The sequence below is a fragment of the Eufriesea mexicana genome, unplaced genomic scaffold (genome assembly GCF_001483705.2).
Source record: "Eufriesea mexicana isolate 0111107269 unplaced genomic scaffold, ASM148370v2 scaffold745, whole genome shotgun sequence".
In the NCBI taxonomy this organism is placed as follows: Eukaryota; Metazoa; Arthropoda; class Insecta; order Hymenoptera; family Apidae; genus Eufriesea; species Eufriesea mexicana.
The window spans coordinates 488,641-506,746 of record NW_016908908.1 but is presented as its reverse complement, the minus strand read 5'-3'; the positions used below and the strand labels follow the sequence as shown (position 1 = coordinate 506,746).

Genomic DNA, 18,106 nt, shown 5'->3' with positions numbered 1-18,106 from the left:
TATTTACATATAAACATGCATAATACACGTACATATATTTTTATTATATACATATTTAATTATATATAATATTGCTATCATATTATTTACATGATATAATTTAATATTCATATATATAACATTATATATATCTTGCTCCTATTAAATCTAGTATGAGAAATTTTAGAAATTCAAGTATATGTATTCTGTTTATATGTAAATATATATTTATTTACACATAAACACAATACATATACTTGAATTTCTAATATTTACGTATAAACATGTGCATAATTCGTATCAAATATACAAAGTATTTAAAATCCTAATATACACGTTCATATATATATTATATAAATATTTATTTATATATAATATTTCTATTATATTATATGCATAATATAATATATATATAATATATATAAGAACAAACGTTCAATGTATATATCTAAAGATCATTTTCATTGCCACGTTCAAAATATCGACGTTTGGTATCTGTGTGTGTATATATAACATAATAATACACATGTGTGTGTATGAATGTGTGTGTCACCTGCGGCACAAATTTTACAAGTAATTCTTTTGCAAATAACATATCACCGTTTGTCATGGTTAAGAGTTTCAACTTATTTCTTTATTATGTAAGGTCGAGGTCGATACGTTTGCGAGGAATGTGGCATTCGTTGTAAAAAGCCATCCATGTTAAAGAAACATATCAGAACGCACACAGACGTAAGGCCGTACACCTGTAAACATTGTGCTTTCAGGTAAGTCGTTTCCAACGAGTTTTCCACCTTTCGCTATTTCCTTCTTACAAATTGCATACTTTGATACCTTACTAAATAATACTTTAGGTAGCGGACATTAAACACCTTTTTCTCATACTTAAGTCTACGTAACGCTTTTCCTTATCACCTATAAGTACACGTTAAAGAATTTCCACGAATAATTTCCGTTCCGTTAATAATTTATATCTAATCATATCTCCAAGACCATTAAACCAATATTTTAATGGATAGCCTATTTAATACCGTCGGAAAATTAACAAAAATAGTATACATACGTTATATACAAATTTCTTTTCATTAAAGTTACTATCTATTTATTATCCATGAAATAAATTTAATCGTTGCAAAAGTTTTCTTGAAAATTTATCTGAAGTATGCTCATTCTATTAACTCTTGCACTCGACGAATTTTTGGCTAGAAAAGAGTAGAAAATCAAAGATTCTCTTCTAAAAAAACTGACAGTACTTTTTTGAGCAGTAAATAAAGAATTGTATGATAATAAAATTGTAGAATTATTTGATTTCGATACCTTGCACACTGTTACATTACATGAAATTTGATATATTAATTAATATCGATCTTCCAAATTTTATGAAATGGTGACTGAAGATCACCTCTCGAATGCGAAGGGTTAATATTCAATTTTTCTTACTTTAGAAAGTAGAATATTATCTAGTAAAATATTTTACCCTTTATCAATTGATCTCTACCTACAAATAGAAAAATTTTTGAAGAATTTAATACGTTATAGAAAATACTTTCAGTTACATGCAAATATACATAAAACAAATTAGATCTTCCTTGTTAAATTTGTTTATCTTAAGGTTTTGTATAATATGTAAAGTAGATCAAGTTATTAAGTACTTGGAAGAGTCGCGATTTTCCTCAAGTTTCCCAACTGTTGCAGGATTTTGCAATATGAAATTCCAGTTATTCAAAGTATTAATCGTAACTTCGCAAATACATAATCTTTCTTTTACGTATAAAAGAGTCAACATAAAAAAATACCGATATGAGAACAAATATGAAAATAATTGCACGAGAAAGGTTAAATAATTCCATATAAAGTAACTGTATAAAATTGAAATCGGTATAAGTCGTTTCATATTTCGACTAAAATTCGAGTACAAAGCCCCTTAGACAAAACTGCTTCGAACGTATCGATATTTGCACGAAAATCGGTATAAGTCGTTTCATATTTCGACTAAAATTCGAGTACAAAGCCCCTTAGACAAAACTGCTTCGAACGTATCGATATTTGCACGAAAATCGGTATAAGTCGTTTCATATTTCGACTAAAATTCGAGTACAAAGCCCCTTAGACAAAACTGCTTCGAACGTATCGATATTTGCACGAAAATCGGTATAAGTCGTTTCATATTTCGACTAAAATTCGAGTACAAAGCCCCTTAGACAAAACTGCTTCGAACGTATCGATATTTGCACGAAAATCGGTATAAGTCGTTTCATATTTCGACTAAAATTCGAGTAAAAGGCCCCTTAGACAACGTATCGATATTTGCACGAAAATCGGTATAAGTCGTTTCATATTTCGACTAAAATTCGAGTAAAAAGCCCCTTAGACAACGTATCGATATTTGCACGAAAATCGGTATAAGTCGTTTCATATTTCGACTAAAATTCGAATAAAAAGCCCCTTAGACAACGTATCGATATTTGCACGAAAATCGGTATAAGTCGTTTCATATTTCGACTAAAATTCGAGTACAAAGCCCCTTAGACAGAACTGCTTCGAACGTATCGATATTTGCACGAAAATCGGTATAAGTCGTTTCATATTTCGACTAAAATTCGAGTAAAAAGCCCCTTAGACAACGTATCGATATTTGCACGAAAATCGGTATAAGTCGTTTCATATTTCGACTAAAATTCGAGTAAAAAGCCCCTTAGACAACGTATCGATATTTGCACGAAAATCGGTATAAGTCGTTTCATATTTCGACTAAAATTCGAGTAAAAAGCCCCTTAGACAACGTATCGATATTTGCACGAAAATCGGTATAAGTCGTTTCATATTTCGACTAAAATTCGAGTAAAAAGCCCCTTAGACAACGTATCGATATTTGCACGAAAATCGGTATAAGTCGTTTCATATTTCGACTAAAATTCGAGTAAAAAGCCCCTTAGACAACGTATCGATATTTGCACGAAAATCGGTATAAGTCGTTTCATATTTGGACTAAAATTCGAATAAAAAGCCCCTTAGACAACGTATCGATATTTGCACGAAAATCGGTGTAAGTCGTTTCATATTTCGACTAAAATTCGAGTACAAAGCCCCTTAGACAAAACTGGTTCGAACGTATCGATATTTCCACGAAAATCGGTATAGGTCGTTTCATATTTCAATTAAAATTCGAGTACAAAGCCTCTTAGACAGAACTGCTTCGAACGTATCGATATTTGCACGAAAATCGGTGTAAGTCGTTTCATATTTCGACTAAAATTCGAGTACAAAGCCCCTTAGACAAAACTGGTTCGAACGTATCGATATTTCCACGAAAATCGGTATAGGTCGTTTCATATTTCAATTAAAATTCGAGTACAAAGCCCCTTAGACAAAACTGGTTCGAACGTATCGATATTTCCACGAAAATCGGTATAGGTCGTTTCATATTTCAATTAAAATTCGAGTACAAAGCCCCTTAGACAAAACTGGTTCGAACGTATCGATATTTCCACGAAAATCGGTATAGGTCGTTTCATATTTCAATTAAAATTCGAGTACAAAGCCCCTTAGACAAAACTGGTTCGAACGTATCGATATTTCCACGAAAATCGGTATAGGTCGTTTCATATTTCAATTAAAATTCGAGTACAAAGCCCCTTAGACAAAACTGGTTCGAACGTATCGATATTTCCACGAAAATCGGTATAGGTCGTTTCATATTTCAATTAAAATTCGAGTACAAAGCCCCTTAGACAAAACTGGTTCGAACGTATCGATATTTCCACGAAAATCGGTATAGGTCGTTTCATATTTCAATTAAAATTCGAGTACAAAGCCCCTTAGACAAAACTGGTTCGAACGTATCGATATTTCCACGAAAATCGGTATAGGTCGTTTCATATTTCAATTAAAATTCGAGTACAAAGCCCCTTAGACAAAACTGGTTCGAACGTATCGATATTTCCACGAAAATCGGTATAGGTCGTTTCATATTTCAATTAAAATTCGAGTACAAAGCCCCTTAGACAAAACTGGTTCGAACGTATCGATATTTCCACGAAAATCGGTATAGGTCGTTTCATATTTCAATTAAAATTCGAGTACAAAGCCCCTTAGACAAAACTGGTTCGAACGTATCGATATTTCCACGAAAATCGGTATAGGTCGTTTCATATTTCAATTAAAATTCGAGTACAAAGCCCCTTAGACAAAACTGGTTCGAACGTATCGATATTTCCACGAAAATCGGTATAGGTCGTTTCATATTTCAATTAAAATTCGAGTACAAAGCCCCTTAGACAAAACTGGTTCGAACGTATCGATATTTCCACGAAAATCGGTATAGGTCGTTTCATATTTCAATTAAAATTCGAGTACAAAGCCCCTTAGACAAAACTGGTTCGAACGTATCGATATTTCCACGAAAATCGGTATAGGTCGTTTCATATTTCAATTAAAATTCGAGTACAAAGCCCCTTAGACAAAACTGGTTCGAACGTATCGATATTTCCACGAAAATCGGTATAGGTCGTTTCATATTTCAATTAAAATTCGAGTACAAAGCCCCTTAGACAAAACTGGTTCGAACGTATCGATATTTCCACGAAAATCGGTATAGGTCGTTTCATATTTCAATTAAAATTCGAGTACAAAGCCCCTTAGACAAAACTGGTTCGAACGTATCGATATTTCCACGAAAATCGGTATAGGTCGTTTCATATTTCAATTAAAATTCGAGTACAAAGCCCCTTAGACAAAACTGGTTCGAACGTATCGATATTTCCACGAAAATCGGTATAGGTCGTTTCATATTTCAATTAAAATTCGAGTACAAAGCCCCTTAGACAAAACTGGTTCGAACGTATCGATATTTCCACGAAAATCGGTATAGGTCGTTTCATATTTCAATTAAAATTCGAGTACAAAGCCCCTTAGACAAAACTGGTTCGAACGTATCGATATTTCCACGAAAATCGGTATAGGTCGTTTCATATTTCAATTAAAATTCGAGTACAAAGCCCCTTAGACAAAACTGGTTCGAACGTATCGATATTTCCACGAAAATCGGTATAGGTCGTTTCATATTTCAATTAAAATTCGAGTACAAAGCCCCTTAGACAAAACTGGTTCGAACGTATCGATATTTCCACGAAAATCGGTATAGGTCGTTTCATATTTCAATTAAAATTCGAGTACAAAGCCCCTTAGACAAAACTGGTTCGAACGTATCGATATTTCCACGAAAATCGGTATAGGTCGTTTCATATTTCAATTAAAATTCGAGTACAAAGCCCCTTAGACAAAACTGGTTCGAACGTATCGATATTTCCACGAAAATCGGTATAGGTCGTTTCATATTTCAATTAAAATTCGAGTACAAAGCCCCTTAGACAAAACTGGTTCGAACGTATCGATATTTCCACGAAAATCGGTATAGGTCGTTTCATATTTCAATTAAAATTCGAGTACAAAGCCCCTTAGACAAAACTGGTTCGAACGTATCGATATTTCCACGAAAATCGGTATAGGTCGTTTCATATTTCAATTAAAATTCGAGTACAAAGCCCCTTAGACAAAACTGGTTCGAACGTATCGATATTTCCACGAAAATCGGTATAGGTCGTTTCATATTTCAATTAAAATTCGAGTACAAAGCCCCTTAGACAAAACTGGTTCGAACGTATCGATATTTCCACGAAAATCGGTATAGGTCGTTTCATATTTCAATTAAAATTCGAGTACAAAGCCCCTTAGACAAAACTGGTTCGAACGTATCGATATTTCCACGAAAATCGGTATAGGTCGTTTCATATTTCAATTAAAATTCGAGTACAAAGCCCCTTAGACAAAACTGGTTCGAACGTATCGATATTTCCACGAAAATCGGTGTAAGTCGTTTCATATTTCGACTAAAATTCGAGTACAAAGCCCCTTAGACAAAACTGCTTCGAAGGTATCGATATTTCCACGAAAATCGGTGTAAATCGTTTCATATTTCGACTAAAATTCGAGTAAAAAGCCCCTTAGACGATGTATCGATATTTGTACGAAAATCGGTATAAAGTCGTTTCATATTTCGACTAAAATTCGAGTAAAAAGCCCTTTAGACAACGTATCGATATTTGCACGAAAATCGGTGTAAGTCGTTTCATATTTCGACTAAAATTCGAGTAAAAAGCCCTTTAGACAACGTATCGATATTTGCACGAAAACACTCTGAAACGTGGTTTGTTTCTGCACACAGCTTTAAAACCAAAGGCAACCTGACGAAGCATATGAAATCGAAGGCTCATTACAAGAAATGCGTGGAACTGGGCGTCGTTCCGGTACCAACGACGGTCTGCGACGAAAATATCGACAAGGACGCCATCGCTCGACTAGCAGCAGGTGGCAACACGGAGGAGTCGTCCGAGGAGGAGGAAGACAGCGACGGAGAGGATAGCGAGGAGTCCGGAAGCGAGGAGCAAGAAGCTGCTCAGAGTTTGCTAAGTCTGTCTCAACGTAACACAAACAGATTCCCGGGACTTCTACCGTCTGGAAGGCCGACCACTTACCCCTACACTCTAACTTTCCCGACAACCTCCACGTCCACGAGCGTGTCTACCGCGATAAGCAGCGTGTCTCTGAGCAGCCAGGCTGTGACCACGCAAGAGACCACCCTCGTCCGAAACGAGTTGTCCCATCGCTACTACTTCCTCTCGAGTCGAACCGCGCCGGAGGAGTCGAGGACGAGTGTGATTCAGTCGTCGAAGAAGGAAAGCTCGGACGTCGAGGTGAACGAGGTCGATACCGACTCGAGGAACAGCCTAGCCCAGCCCATGGATCTGACCACGAAGCCGGCCCTGCAACCGTTAGCCACCTCCATGCCGCAGAGAGCTAGACCAGCTGACATATTGACCCCAGTTTCGGAACCCGTGCTGTTGCAAACGATAGTCCAGACCATGGAAAGATTACCGATACAGGGCAGAGAGTGGAAACCTGACGCGGAAGGGCACATGCTGCAAGCGTATCTCACCGAAAGGCACGTGATGGATAGCAAGATCAAACAGCAGTATCGGGTGGGGAACACGAAAATGGAGAAACAGTCGAAAGAGAGGGATATTTACCCGCAACAATCCTCCCCGAAGTCGAGGAACGTGGAGCTAGAGGGTATACCCGCGACCACCTTCACCGACCCTAGTAAGATACAGATGACGATGCTGGATTCGAGGATCAAGCACGTGTCGAAACACACCACGGAGGATATCAAGATGGAAATTAGGGAGAAAATTTATCAGAACAACGTAGGGGTGGATCGACGACCGTTCGACATCGAGTTGATGCATAGGGACAAAGAGTTATTAGGGAACCGTGCGATTGTAGACAGAGATAACTTCGAGCACAGTTTAGCGAGTCCTGTTAGCTTGAAAACCGGGGTAGATTGTAATTTGTCGAAGAGTAATAGTTGTGTAGAGAGGTCGAATTATCCGATAGAGCATCCTCCTAGTACAAGCACGCCGCAAAGCGTGGATCGTCATTCTCCAAAGTCTTTCAACGTGGATGGTAATAATCGGCTGTTAGCGATACCACACTCGGGCAACGATATCGATAGGAATTCAATGTACAATTCGATGAAGACGATGAACGAGCTGGAAAGAGTTCGAGAATGTCACGCGGTTAATCAAGAGATCAGATCAAGCAATCACGAGATGAAGAACGTGTCGGCGGATCTCCGAATGCAGAGTCAGAGTACGCGGAATTTAGACATGAGACCGCCCAGTAGAGAAGTACGTGCGCCATGCCAGGACTACAGGGGTCAAGTGCAAGACTTACGACCTCCCAATCAAGACTACAAATTGTGCAGACAAGAATTGAGACCTCCTAGTCGGGAATTCAAGCTTCCGAATCACGATATACGCTTAAGCCAAGATATGCCGTCCTCGAACAACGTTGAGATCAGACCGGCCAACGTGGATAACAGGCCTCCGAGCAGGGATATGATTTTATTGCCGGAATACAGACACGCACAGTCCCAGGAGCCGAGGGTTAATTTTGAAATGATGTCGTTAACGATGCACGAACCCTCTAAAATGCACGAAGTCTCGAGACCGCAGAACGTTGACATGAGGAACGTGGATCGTATAGAGATGAAGCATACAGAGATGACGAAACAGAGTATAGCTGAGAGCATTAAGCACACGGTTGCACGGAAAATGGTTGTCGGGGGACCCGGCTTCAGATCACCTTCACCCACCGCGGGAACCACCAAACCACAAGCTGAGTTCTTGCAGCCTTCGAATGGACCTGCACCTAATTATGTCAGGTGAGTGATACTTGACACGTTACTTAGCCTATCAATTATGCCAATTTAGATGGATTGCTTTCATATTCGTACGTTGAATGTTTCCTTTTAATTCCTTTTTTCTTTTAGTGCAATGTTTTAGGACGAGTTTGACTAGCTTTAGTATAATATGCTAAGATTGACAGATCATCAAGGAACTTGATACATCATCAAGGATACGAGTGTTGGGTTTTATTAGCAATTATTTGGATTATTGTTTCTTTGAGATATATATTCCTTTCTAAATGTGAGCTGTAGTAGTGAATAATGATAGAAATAAATACTGTATTTCATTAAAAATGATTTAAGTGATCATTTTTGTTGTGGAAAGCATGAATTGTACTATATTGAACATATGATGGCAGAAAATAGATATCATGCTTTAGTAAGAATTATTAAATGATGATTTTTATTGTTTAAAATTGATATCTTACTTTAAATCTGAATTATATTGAACGTAAGGTTGTATTATTAATTGTACTGTCCTATGACATATTGAATTAATCATTAATAAAAGTAGATTAATTGTATGTGAATCACAGATAATAATCACATGTAAATATGATAAAGCATAGTTTTATTACCAATGTGATAATATTATTAAAAATGAGGATTCCAATATACAAATATTACTATATTTAAAATATTAATAATCCAAATGAGTTAACACATTTTAATCAATTAAAGGATTAAAAAAAAAATATTTTAAATTTAATATTTGCTATTGATTAATTTTATGAAACCATTATGATTCATTCGCCATCTTTGGTATTGAAATAATCCAAATAAGTTAACACATTTTACTGAATTAAAAAATTGAAAAAAGGAATATTTTAAATTTAAATATATTTAAAATTGGAAATTTAATATTTGCTATTGATTAATTTTATGAAGCTGCTATGATTCATTCGCCATCTTTGATATTGAAATAATCCAAATAAGTTAGCACATTTTACTGAATTAAAAGATTGAAAAAAGGATATTTTAAATTAAAATATATTTAAAATTGTAAATTTAATATTTGCTATTGATTTATTTTATGAAACCGTTATGATTCATTCGCCATCTTTGATATCAAAATAATTCAAATAAGTTATCAAATTTTACTCAATTAAAAGATTAAAGAAAGAATATTTTTAATTAAAATATATTTAAAATTGGAAATTTAATATTTGTTATTGATTAATTTTATGAAACCATTATGATTCATTCGCAAACTTTGATACTGAAATAACTTTCATTAAAAGAACTGAATCTACCGAACGTAGTTACAGTGTGACTGAAGATGGGAGAAGCGTCTGTGGAATTTGTAACAAGGTGTTCAGCAAACCTAGTCAGTTACGGTTGCATATCAACATTCATTACTTCGAGAGACCATTTAGATGCGAAAGTTGCGCGGTTTCTTTTCGAACCAAGGGTCATTTAACAAAGCACGAAAGATCTGTATCTCATCATAATAAGGTAACACGCTTTTTCACTTAAATATCAGATGTCTTCTTTATTCTAATAAAATCTTGAATAATTTTATTCATATCTAGTCTATAACTATTATTATTGTTAAATTTAAGTATTTGAAACGTTGTAGATAATTTGCATGTTTTTTCCAGGATATAGCAAAATATCATTTAAATATTTCACTATATGTATTTATCATTTTTTGAAATGACAAATGCTCGATTTTTGCAGTCATAATTTATTATTTATTTAATTATTGTTAGACAAAATATTTTGCAATAATAAAAACAAAAGAAAAATGGAGAGAACAAATGAAAACCATATGGGAAGAAACATGTATAAAAAAGAGTAATTTGATATAACGTAGTGAACATGGGTTCAAAAACATAAGCCTTCTAAAAATAGGTTTTTAAAAATTTTGTAAAGCTCCAAAGGCATATCTAATGTTGTGAAAATTGATGTTTTTGAAATACAAGAGAGTGCCAAAAATATATATTAAATTGCAAAATTAAATAAAACATAAGATTGATTAAAATTATTATAAAAACATTATTGTAAAATTAAAAATTGCACTTATAATGTTCTTCCTCTATAGTCTTTATGAAATAAAAGAAAAGAAAAAAACATTAAAATTAAAAATTTTAGTAATTTGCATAATTTTTATAGAGCTATACATAATTTATTCACGTATGTTATACATTAAACGTGTTATTATTGTTTAATTGTTAAACGAATAGGAAAAACGTTAAATCAAATTGAATAAGTAGTCAAAATCAAATGTGATTTTGATCAATATGACTTTGACAAAATGAAACTATTTTCTTTTTAAGGACAAATAGAAAATAGTACCAATCCATTTTTTCTATAAATTAACATATAGCTCAAGAGAAATTATTTTCTTAAAAAAGAATATAAACATACGCTAAAAATCTTCGTTACTCTCAAACCATTTTAACAATACACGATTCTACGTAAATATCTTGAACCACTTCTTATGTTACATCTTCAGACACGATGTTACATCTAACTGCTATACAAACTTTTCACATTACCATAACTTCGTCCAATTTCAAGCCTAGATTCGTAAAACAAACACGTACGAATAACGGCGTTAGAAGCGGTTTGACTTTGACTAGAGGAAACGACGTGCTCAGAATGAACTTACATTATAAACAAACTCACTTTTATTTCCTCTAGCAAATAGCTTCAGAGTTAAAAAGTTATTATCTTTAGATGTTTGTTATTAATAACGTCATACTTGGAAAACCATGCAAATTTTCGAGATTGATTAATCATCGTTGCTTTGGGAGAAAGAGAGAGAGAGAGAGAGCGAGAGAGAGAGCCAAAGTCTGAACTGACTGTAAAATTTATTTGACTACGACCACGTAAATGAATTGTTGTGTTATAGGTTAGTATGACTTCTACGTTCGGAGCTGCGACCACCAGCAATCCTAGGCCATTCAAATGTACTGACTGTAAAATAGCATTCAGAATACATGGTCACTTGGCGAAACATCTGCGTAGCAAAATGCATATTATGAAATTAGAATGTCTGGGGAAATTACCGTTCGGAACGTATGCTGAGATGGAAAGGTCTGGTGTCAATTTAAATGATATTGATACTACCGACTGTGATAATAGTCTTAATAGTCTTCAGGTAAATAATATGTTAGAAAATTTTCAATTCCTACTTGTATTTACACGTAATTTTCGATTATTTTATTAGTACCTGTAATAACATAAACTTGTGGAAGTAATATATTCAATGTAGAAAATGAGAAAATTATGTAATATTAAATCTTATATATATAGTTATTTTTCACACTGACATTGATTAATTAATTTCTTCTAACAGATGCTGGCACAAAGACTTTGTGAAAAAGATCCTACTAAAATAGGACAGTGGGATTCTGAAACGATTCCAAGTCAGGTAATCAGCGGTGGTGAAACTTCGTCGGACGAGGGCGAGCCTATACCGCAACACGCGATGCATCCATATCCCGTGAAAGTGACAGACGCGGATATGGCTCGCTCGTACCATGTGCCAATCACGAACGAAGATCCGAAATCCGATGTTCGCCTTGGGAATGCACAGTTTACTCAACAGAGGCGCGAGTATAGCGTGAAAGAAAGGTCGAGTCAACCTACGTTTACCATAGACAATACAAGGCCAGACGAAGTCATACAATCGTACAAATGCCAAGTTTGCACAGTGTCTATGCGTACTATGAACGAGTTACAGGTACACTGCTTTGTTGAACATAATATCGAATCAGATTCTAGTACAAATACCCAAGGGGATAGGGGCTTGAACAAGTGTAGAGAGAAAGAGAATACTCAGAAAAGAATTACGGAAGAAACTGTAGTCAAGGAAGATCACAATAGACAAAAGATCGAAGACACATAGTGCCAAAATAATGCAGCGAACTATAGACAATCTGCGGTGAAGTTGTTTCAAAGAATTCGTAGCCGTAACCGATAAAATAGCTGTAGTAACAAAATACCATCGCCTTTCGAAGGAAATTTCTCAAGAGACATTCTCATTAACTACTAATATTGTTTGCTGTGACTAAGAATTACAGCAAATTTCTTCCGAGATGCCAAAAGGTGTGGTTTAATTATATTAAAAAGAAGTTCTACATTATGGTAATGTACAGCAAATATTATCAAGAGAAATGATTACTATTATAATGAAATTCTGATTTATTTAATATTTATTTTACGCGCCAAAGTACATAACGGATGCATACCTTTCAAATAAAAAATATTTAAATGCAAATTAAAAATTAATTAATTTCGCTGATTAAAAAAGTAATATCCAATGTTTGATATAACTTCTTTCTTTTAACATTTTACTGAACAAGATCACCTTTCTAACAAATTGCATACCCAAAAGTTATATTTGGTGCTTTGAAAATCGTTTGCCGATGCTGGCTCCAAAGGAACAATTAAATTTAAAAAAGATGAAAATATTTTTTTTGCTATATATTTTCAATTACTATTATAACTTTCAATAAGGAAGTTTTTTCTACTTAAAATTTTCAATTGAATTCGTTTTTCTTTTTTTGTGTTATTTGTCAAAATAAACAGAAAGAATAAAATGAATAACATTTGTTTGTTCAGTGAGCAGGACATTTTCTGTACATTTGTATCAGATGGAACTGAAATTTTTTTTACATTTAAATTAATATATAGTATTTCAATTTTACATAAATATTATTGTTCATTTTATTTTGCTTCAATATTCTAGAAAATGGTAATTTTTCAATGTCGAGTCAACCTACGTTTACCATAGACAATACAAGGCCAGACGAAGTCATACAATCGTACAAATGCCAAGTTTGCACAGTGTCTATGCGTACTATGAACGAGTTACAGGTACACTGCTTTGTTGAACATAATATCGAATCAGATTCTAGTACAAATACCCAAGGGGATAGGGGCTTGAACAAGTGTAGAGAGAAAGAGAATACTCAGAAAAGAATTACGGAAGAAACTGTAGTCAAGGAAGATCACAATAGACAAAAGATCGAAGACACATAGTGCCAAAATAATGCAGCGAACTATAGACAATCTGCGGTGAAGTTGTTTCAAAGAATTCGTAGCCGTAACCGATAAAATAGCTGTAGTAACAAAATACCATCGCCTTTCGAAGGAAATTTCTCAAGAGACATTCTCATTAACTACTAATATTGTTTGCTGTGACTAAGAATTACAGCAAATTTCTTCCGAGATGCCAAAAGGTGTGGTTTAATTATATTAAAAAGAAGTTCTACATTATGGTAATGTACAGCAAATATTATCAAGAGAAATGATTACTATTATAATGAAATTCTGATTTATTTAATATTTATTTTACGCGCCAAAGTACATAACGGATGCATACCTTTCAAATAAAAAATATTTAAATGCAAATTAAAAATTAATTAATTTCGCTGATTAAAAAAGTAATATCCAATGTTTGATATAACTTCTTTCTTTTAACATTTTACTGAACAAGATCACCTTTCTAACAAATTGCATACCCAAAAGTTATATTTGGTGCTTTGAAAATCGTTTGCCGATGCTGGCTCCAAAGGAACAATTAAATTTAAAAAAGATGAAAATATTTTTTTTGCTATATATTTTCAATTACTATTATAACTTTCAATAAGGAAGTTTTTTCTACTTAAAATTTTCAATTGAATTCGTTTTTCTTTTTTTGTGTTATTTGTCAAAATAAACAGAAAGAATAAAATGAATAACATTTGTTTGTTCAGTGAGCAGGACATTTTCTGTACATTTGTATCAGATGGAACTGAAATTTTTTTTACATTTAAATTAATATATAGTATTTCAATTTTACATAAATATTATTGTTCATTTTATTTTGCTTCAATATTCTAGAAAATGGTAATTTTTCAAATGTACATATATAACCAAGTCATCAGTATTTAGTATAGTTATATATGTACCAATGTTATATAGTATATATGTATTATATATATAGTTATATATGTATTATATAATATATATATAGTTATATATGTATTAATAATAAACATATTGTACAGATTTATAATCAAATGTATCACACAAAATGTGCCAAAAATTAATTAAAAGTGTAATGGTTTATCTAAATGTCATTTTTAAAAATAAAAAAAGAAAAAAAAACATCAAATTAATTCAGTTGCTTTTCAATTTCAGAAATAATATGATGAAACTAAATATTATTAATAAAATGCTATGTTTACTTTACTATAATATTAAAGTTTGATATTTTTATGTACAATATCTTATATCAAGATCATAAAACTGGATAAAACATTTTAATTTAAATCTTGGAATTGGAATAAGTGTACTTGTGAAACAGTTAAAGATCCTCAATGGGTACCAAGTACTACCAAAATGATAATGTGCCAAATATTAATATACTTATACTATATTATTTAATTTCATTGCGATAAAACTAATTTCGTAACTTAGTAGATAAACCATTAAAATTTTGTTCTAAAATTTTGGTACATATGTGAAGATGCAATTACAGAGTAAAGCGGATATTCTAACTCATTGATGGTAAGAAACGGAAACTTCCGTTTTAGTAACCGTTGTTTATATTGTTATAACGTTCGAGATAACAGTCTCTTCATTGTTGCTCATATTTTTGAAAAAGTGAACTTATACATATTTGATATTACCAATACCTGTAACATTTATATAACAACATAAACATTATGTACTATAATTACAGCTAAAAGTGAATCCAAATAGTACAATGTACTTCAAAAAAGATAGCTCGAAAATATAATTTTGATTAAATAGTGTAACATTTATTTACGACATTCATTAAAATTTTTTTTCTAATATTTTACATTACATGAACTTTACTGCTTAAATAACTTTAGATATTGGAAAATAAATTTTTTGTTGTGTTACAAAATTTATAAAGTAAAAGGTATCTAAACCTTACTTTTTAAACCTTTAAATTAAAAATTATCAAGTTCAGTTAATTAATATTGGTTGCTTCTATTTATTTATACATGAATATACATTTTTTATTTTATAAAATCTTATTTGTTTGTTTTTATGTTTAATTTATTTTATCTTCTATTCAAAAGTAATTTGTCAATTGAACTGTTTATTTTATTATTTAATTTCTTTTCTGAATTACATTATCACATAAAATAAAGAAACAAATTATAAAAATAGGAATCAAAAATTTATTTTACCAATTAATTTTGTTTAAAGAATTTGCAAATGTTAACATTTATATTCATTCTTTCAATTTGTGCTTTAACGTATTTATCTATATATAAAATATTTCTAATTTGTTTAATGTGCACTAAACTCCCTCTTTCACTTTTTAATTATAACACTAGAAAAACATGACATATTTATAAACAATAACATAACTTTTAATTGCACATCACAACTTTCTAACACAGACTATAATTATAATCCTTTTTTTGTATATCTTTTATAAAGAATTATTAATGTGGTATGATCTACAATATCTCATCCTTAATTATTTGTTTAATAAATGTTTAAAATTAAATGTTAACTATAATAATAAATTCAAATAAATAGAATATTGTCATATATAGTGCTCACTTCGTATACTTTCATGGCTCATATAACACCACTAAGAGTCCAGACTGAAAAACTTCTATTTATTATATAAAATAGAAAATTATAATTTACATTAATTTAGTAAAAGTAATAGTAATTTATTACTAAAAGCTTATCTTTCTTAATTGTTATATTTTAAAACCAAAATATAAGTTGAAAGTTCTGGTTTAAGACTCAATAAACTTTCCTTCGAAAAGTGATGGAATATAAACTGTAAGAGCATAGTTTTCATCTAGTAAAAGATATAATATTTATATACAATAGTGTTGTATCAGCATGAGGTGCAATGGACTGGCATGTGATTCTGTATTTAAAGTGCAACTGTTGCGTTCAACGTTGAAGAGTATTCTAATATTAAAAATTAATATTATATCTAATTATTGGTACATGAATCATATATATATACATATATTTGTATGATATTAGTATGAGCAATTATGAGAATTATTGTTGACATAAGAGAAGATGTGTTTGTATATATTTATGTATAATATAATGAAATCCTGTTAGTCTTCATTGTAATTTTAAGAAATTCATAATTGGGAACAGAATCGGTTATTCGGATCACTTGTAAATTGTAACTTCAATGAATCATCTTTATAAGTATCCTTTATTCTTTTGTTTTGTTTAAAATTCACATATATATTATTTACCTACAAAACAGAGTTAGGTAAAATATTTCAACCATTTGTTGTTTCATTTGTTTTATCTTCTATTCAAAAGTAATTTGTCAATTGAACTGTTTATTTTATTATTTAATTTCTTTTCTGAATTACATTATCACATAAAATAAAGAAATAAATTATAAAAATAGGAATCAAAAATTTATTTTACCAATTAATTTTGTTTAAAGAATTTGCAAATGTTAACATTTATATTCATTCTTTCAATTTGTGCTTTAACGTATTTATCTATATATAAAATATTTCTAATTTGTTTAATGTGCACTAAACTCCCTCTTTCACTTTTTAATTATAACACTAGAAAAACATGACATATTTATAAACAATAACATAACTTTTAATTGCACATCACAACTTTCTAACACAGACTATAATTATAATCCTCTTTTTGTATATCTTTTATAAAGAATTATTAATGTGGTATGATCTACAATATCTCATCCTTAATTATTTGTTTAATAAATGTTTAAAATTAAATGTTAACTATAATAATAAATTCAAATAAATAGAATATTGTCATATATAGTGCTCACTTCGTATACTTTCATGGCTCATATAACACCACTAAGAGTCCAGACTGAAAAACTTCTATTTATTATATAAAATAGAAAATTATAATTTACATTAATTTAGTAAAAGTAATAGTAATTTATTACTAAAAGCTTATCTTTCTTAATTGTTATATTTTAAAACCAAAATATAAGTTGAAAGTTCTGGTTTAAGACTCAATAAACTTTCCTTCGAAAAGTGATGGAATATAAACTGTAAGAGCATAGTTTTCATCTAGTAAAAGATATAATATTTATATACAATAGTGTTGTATCAGCATGAGGTGCAATGGACTGGCATGTGATTCTGTATTTAAAGTGCAACTGTTGCGTTCAACGTTGAAGAGTATTCTAATATTAAAAATTAATATTATATCTAATTATTGGTACATGAATCATATATATATACATATATTTGTATGATATTAGTATGAGCAATTATGAGAATTATTGTTGACATAAGAGAAGATGTGTTTGTATATATTTATGTATAATATAATGAAATCCTGTTAGTCTTCATTGTAATTTTAAGAAATTCATAATTGGGAACAGAATCGGTTATTCGGATCACTTGTAAATTGTAACTTCAATGAATCATCTTTATAAGTATCCTTTATTCTTTTATTTTGTTTAAAATTCACATATATATTATTTACCTACAAAACAGAGTTAGGTAAAATATTTCAACCATTTGCAAATGTAGATTTGGCTATGATCTTTTTATTTGTTATTCTAATTATTTTTAACATTATTTATTTCATTATTCTTGTTATTCTTATTAACAGTATATAGTTAATTCAAAAAATCAAATTTTAGTATGTACAAAATATTTTTTAATAAAATTTTAATTTAATAATACAAAGAGAACACAATATATATATCAGTATCAAGACAAATTACATTTTTTTCAATTTATGATAACATTATTGTAAATATTAAATAGTAGTAAATTTAATAACATGGTAAAAGATCTAAAATAATCAATAAAAAATTCATTTCAACTTTAAATAGAACTATGTGAAAGTAGAAGTACC

At 31.2% G+C, this 18,106-nt stretch overlaps 1 protein-coding gene across 2 annotated transcripts in view; it reads left to right on the top strand.

Moving 5' to 3' along the window:
- LOC108546671 (uncharacterized) overlaps window positions 1-12,453 on the top strand; it is an 81,758-nt gene extending 69,305 nt beyond the window's left edge. The window contains exons 4-8 of one of the 2 annotated variants that reach the window (XM_017898881.1): window positions 626-746; window positions 6,203-8,260; window positions 9,553-9,739; window positions 11,142-11,390; window positions 11,589-12,453. In XM_017898881.1, coding sequence (XP_017754370.1) covers window positions 626-746; window positions 6,203-8,260; window positions 9,553-9,739; window positions 11,142-11,390; window positions 11,589-12,140 — 3,167 coding nt within the window. In that variant the 3' untranslated portion in view covers window positions 12,141-12,453. Of the gene's footprint in view, window positions 1-625; window positions 747-6,202; window positions 8,261-9,546; window positions 9,740-11,141; window positions 11,391-11,588 lie in introns of both variants that reach the window. The other variant, XM_017898880.1, reaches the window with a different exon arrangement.
- Window positions 12,454-18,106: the final 5,653 nt, after the last annotated feature.